This window comes from Aquarana catesbeiana, linkage group LG10 (assembly GCF_042186555.1).
Source record: "Aquarana catesbeiana isolate 2022-GZ linkage group LG10, ASM4218655v1, whole genome shotgun sequence".
NCBI lineage: Eukaryota > Metazoa > Chordata > Amphibia > Anura > Ranidae > Aquarana > Aquarana catesbeiana.
The window spans coordinates 36275377-36280742 of NC_133333.1; the positions used below are offsets into that span (position 1 = coordinate 36275377).

Sequence of the window (5366 nt, forward strand, 5' to 3'; positions counted from 1 at the left end):
CTTTCGCATATTAGGCCAGTAGAATCTATCTCTAACCAGGCGGAGGGTTCTATCTGCTCCTAAATGACCGTGCTCATCATGCAAAGAAACTAGAACGGTAGTCCGGTGTTTCCCTGGGAGAAATAGTATCTTCGCCTCAGGCTCTTGATTCTTTTGTAACAATTCAGGACTCTGACTCTTCAATGCATGCATCACTAATCTGCCCACTGGGTCCTCCATTTGATCCCGTCTCAAGTCCGCTTTTGATAGCTGCGGCAACCCTTCTCCCCTCACATGGGTCAGTCCACAATACCGGCTGGGGATCGCTAATGGATGAACCCCTATGTATTCGGCAGCCACCCTTCCACTTCCTTCCTTCTCCAAACCCTGACACAGAGCTCGCACTCCCTCCTCACTCACACAGGCCCATTCTGCTGGGTCTTCTTCTTGTCTGTGTGGTCTCCTAGACAGTGCGTCTGCATCTCGAGTTTCCCACTCCAGGTCGGTATTTCAAACTGAACCGAAATCCAGCCAACGCTGCTATCCATCTGTGTCCAGTGGCATCCAGCTTGGCAGTGGTCAAAACATAGGTCAAAGGGTTGTTATCAGTTTTCACTGTGAACTCTGCCCCATATAGGTAGTCTTTCAATTTTTCAACCACCGTCCACTTGAGGGCCAGAAAATCCAGCTTATGCACCGGATAATTCTTTTCCGAGGGGGCAAGACTCCTGCTCACGTAAGCGATAGGCCTCAACTTCCTAGCCTGATGCTGATACAACACCCCTCCTAGTCCATCTCTGCTGGCATCCAAATGCAACTCATAAGGCAGGCTGGGATCACCTTAAGCCAGCACAGGAGCTTCTGTCAGGTTCTTCTTCAGCCTCTTGAAGGCCTCTTCACACGGGTGAGTCCACTGATCCTGTACAGACTCTCCTTTTCTTCTAGCACCGCTCTTCTTCATTTTTAACCCTGGCCCATCGTCCCCTTCTGTCCTCTTTTGCAACAGCTCATTGAGGGGTCAAGCAATAGTGGCGAAATTTTCCATAAACCTTCTGTAATAAGAGCAGAACCCCAAAAAGGATCTCAACTCCGTTACGGTTCTTGGCTGGGGCCAGCTGGTAACAGCTTCCAACTTTTTCGGATCAGTGGCAACTCCTCCTGCTGAGACTACGTGTCCCAAATACGTAACTGGGGTCCGGTAGAACTGACATTTTTCTAACGACAGCTTCAACCCTTCCTCACATAACGGGGAGAACACCTTCTCTAGGCGGGCCTCGTGTTCTTCAAGGGTCTTTCCAAACACGATGATGTCATCCAGATACATCAAAACCTCCACTAGATTCATGTCTCCGACAGTCCTCTCCATAAGACGTTGGAAAGTGGCGGGGGCCCCCCACATGCCCTGAGGCATTCGGCTGAACTTGTAGAACCCCAGCGGGCATATGAAAGCTGTCTTTTCTTGATCCGCCGGATGCATGGGAATTTGGTAGTACCCACTCTTTAGATCCAACACACTGAACCACTTGGCCCCTGTAAGACACTGCAATGCATCTTCAATGCGAGGGGTGGTATATTGATCGGGTATCGTACGCCGATTCAGTGTGCGGTAATCAATACACATACGAAGGGATCCATTCTTCTTTCTCACCACCAGATGGGGGAAGCATATGGGCTCCTGGACTCTTGAATTACCCCCGACTTTTTTAATTCAGCAAGTTGTTCTCGTAGGTCTTCCAAGTCGCTAAGCAGTACTCGCCGAGCCCTTTCTCGGAATGGCTTGTCTTCCTGAAGGCGAATCGTATGCTTAGCACCCTTGGCACATCCCACATCGAAATCATTTTGAGCGAATAACTTCTCCCACCTCTTCAACTGGGATTTCGCCCTTTCCTGCCACTGGGAAGGCAAATTCTCTGCACAGTGCTGCAACTCCTTTTCCAGGCCTTGACCATGTTTCTCGCCCTTCACCTCTTCAGGGAGCAAAGGATTTGCCACACTGACTTGTCCCACTAACATCCGAGGTCTCAATGTGATGGGCTGGTCAGTCACATTCTTCAGTCGGATGGGCATTCTTTTCCTTCTCCGATACAGATCCCGAGTAGGAACCAATTCAGGAACCATCTCTAGACCTCTTGCTCGGACTTTCTCATCCGTTTCCAGAACTATAAAGGGTCCCAGTTGGTCCCACTTTAGTTTCACAGTAGCCTTCATTTGAGCGACCTCTCCCGGCCATAGTGTCCTGGCTTTACTCTCAAAGCTCCACAACCGCCCCACTTCTCCTCCCGGGGCTTTCTTCTCCCTTACCACTCTGCAATAGGCTTGTTGCAGCTGTGGATGGATCTTGCGGGCATCACTCCCTTCAGTGTCTAGGACAGCAAACAGCAGTCTTCGCACTAAATCTGTATTCATCCCCACCAATATGGAATTTCGCCCGGCTCCAGGGGGCCTGGGGCACACCACCACCAGCGTGTCAAAGGCTTCCACTTTTCCTATGGCCGCCGGCTCAAATGATATTTGTATAGGAATATACCAATCATAAGGGCATCGAGTGATTCCAATTCCACAAATCTCAAGCTCCTCCAACTTCCAGATGGGAATATGACTTAAGTGTTTATCATAAAAATCTCGATACAATAGAGTAACTTGTGCTCCTGTATCTAATAGAGCCTGCGTATTAACTCCTTCAATCTGTACCGACACTATGGGGGATGGTCCTACTAGCCTTTCAGGAAAACTCTCTGACTGCCTCCTCTTGTGGACCAGGTGGTTCTTCTTCTTTAGGTTCTTATTTTTAGGTTGAAAGTTTTGGTCGCCAAACCTAGGCGCAGTGTTAGAGTTACTTTTAGCTATGTTCTCAGTGCGAGTCCCCCCGCTTGTATCATGACAAGGTCTAACTGGAGTTTTGGTGACTGGTGAAGCATTGACTTTCTGCTCCCGGTCCCCTGACCCCGGTGTCGGGTTACTTGTCCATTCGTCCTTTTTCTTCAGACTCCGAAACTTCCTCTCCCTCCTTTCTTTCCTTTTGGAGCTCTGTTCTTTCGCCAGGTTCTCAGTTGGCTCCTTCACTGAGACCCCCTGAAGTTTTCCGCCGGCTGTTCCTTCACTAGCATCTTCAACATCCTAAGCAGCTCCTTCATCAATGCAGCATCTGATTCTTTCCATGGGCAACGGGCCTGAATATGCCCATAGTCTCCACACTGGTAACATCGCCGGCTATCCACTCGTTCACTCGAACTCTTGGCTTGTGCTGCCATTACACGGAGCAATGCTTGCTGCAACAGAGACTTAGCCGGGAGCTCTTCTTCTTCAGTGGATTTTGGTCGAGTCGGTGCAGACAAGGTCTCCTCTTTCAAAGACGAATAGTGTTCTTCCCACCAGCATTCTTCTGCATCCACATCTTTCATACCTTCTACAGATGCTGACTGTACAGCAACCCTTCCACTTTTCTGCAAGGGATCCCTAGTCATGCGAGTCTCCCTGTTCTTTTCTTCCAAGAGCGCTTCTTCTTCTCTTACTAACCCCATCAATTCAGGATAGGAAGGAACCTCATCAGCGCCTTTTAAAAGCAACCGAAGGGCGATGGGGTGGTTAGGTCTGGCCCCTTTCAAAGTCCGGTCCAACCTGACTTTATCTGCCTCTCTAGGGTCAACACCCTTCTTCATGATGATCTGATGTAGAATCTGATCTATACAGACAATGTATGTGGACAGCTTCTCTCCCACTTTCTGGTGAGTGTGCTCAAACCGATGCATTAGATCAGGTACATTTTCGATCTTCTCATACACAGCGTGAAGGGCTGTAAGGTAATCTCTGGCACCACAATCTGGCTTCCCTCTTCGGAGGCTCCTAATAACATCAGCAGCTGGACTTAACAAGCTCTCACTTATCCGCCTTCTTGCTAAATGTCCCGGGACATTCCAATCCTCCAAAGCCTGAGTAGCCTGATCCACCCAACTCTCAAAATCTTCTTCTCCCTCTGACCTCGGTATTCGCCCAGAGAATATGGGTAGCTTCCGGTACTTCTCATTCATGGACATCTGGTGACTTTGTATCGAGCTATCCACCAGACGACTCATGTCTAGGTAAAAAGACGCTGGCGGCATCTTGGGCTCTGAGTTTTGTTCCAGCCCCGGACTTACAGACTTGGTGCCGTCTCTCTCTGAACTCCTTGCCAATGGACTCCCTGGCGGTGTTGCTGGTGGCTGTTCTTCTAATTCCTGGATTTGAATTACCATTCCGTCCAGGCCCTCAGCTAGGCTCACTATCCCTCCCTGGAACTCTGCAGGGGTGGCTTCTTTCCTCTCTAAGAGGGCGTAAGTAAAGTTTTCCTGGACATTCTGTTTTATGTCCAGCAAATAGCAACCTTGTCCGGGCACTGCTTTCTGCATTAGTAGTCGCACCTCTCTATCAAACCATTGGTCTCCTGGGAGTCTCAGTATAGTGGTCTTCTGAGTTACACCCCCAAATTCTTGACTCCACTGAGTAGCTGCAGCTGAGCTCATGGCTCAATCTCCTGGCCTATTTGGGCATTCCAGTTTGGAAATCTTGGTGGGACCTCCATAAAGCGCACTACCCCCATAGGAGCTGGTAATTTGTTCACTTTCCCAATGGCCATCCCAGACCCCTGGAGCTACCCTCACCTCTGACACTTCAGGTTCCATAATAAAGGATAAGGTGTGATCACAACAAACTTTAAGGTAATTTCACAATACACAATACAGTATACCTGTTTTTAGTTGTCTTTCCCTCTTCTTGCTGGTGATGAAGAGAAATAACACTCACACAGTTATGCTTAAACAATAACCTTATTTACTGTAGATGTAGTAAAGGGGTTTAAGTTACAATTGTTGTACTGTCAGGCCAACATAGTCTGACAGACAACTATACTTTACACTACAAAGGCATAACACAGGTGTAAATGTCTGAAATACTATGTGAAAAGTATAACAAAGTGAATAGGAATAGTCAAAGTGGTTGTATACCACTCTAAGCACTATCCTATTTACTGTGCGTTTGAGGCTAATAAAACACTAGGGAGCTCCCTTCTGCACTATCACATACCCTGATATAGTGAAATAACCCAAGACCTTGTATGTTACTGAACAGTCCTTCTTTATCTTCTTTTCTTCGCTAGCAAGACAAAGTAGGTTTTGTAATCCAAAGGGTTAATGAACTCCTGGTCAAAGCAACCTGAGATATAAGAACAAAGTTCTAGTGCAACAGCACTATAACTAACTTTGATGCAGTAGCCTAATATTGAATCCTCTTGGTTCTGCTTTGGGACTATGGGTCCCAGTGACTCTGTTTTGTGTAAACTGAGGTATGAAAGTGCATCAAGAAAAGTGTGGGCCTCAGTCCTCTCACCCAACCAGGACAGTGTTGTCTGAAGA

General features: G+C 47.9%; 1 protein-coding gene across 1 annotated transcript; it reads right to left on the minus strand.

Moving 5' to 3' along the window:
* Window positions 1–3038: 3038 nt before the first annotated feature.
* On the minus strand, window positions 3039–4478 carry LOC141109836 (paraneoplastic antigen Ma2-like). Its single transcript, XM_073601097.1, has one exon. The coding sequence runs from the start codon at window positions 4476–4478 to the stop codon at window positions 3039–3041; it is 1440 nt and encodes a 479-aa protein (XP_073457198.1).
* Between the last annotated feature and the right edge of the window lie 888 nt (window positions 4479–5366).

Bases quoted from the DNA above. Each gene is read 5' to 3' on its own strand.
- LOC141109836 (XM_073601097.1), bottom strand. From the start codon at position 4,478: ATGAGCTCAGCTGCAGCTACTCAGTGGAGTCAAGAATTTGGGGGTGTA.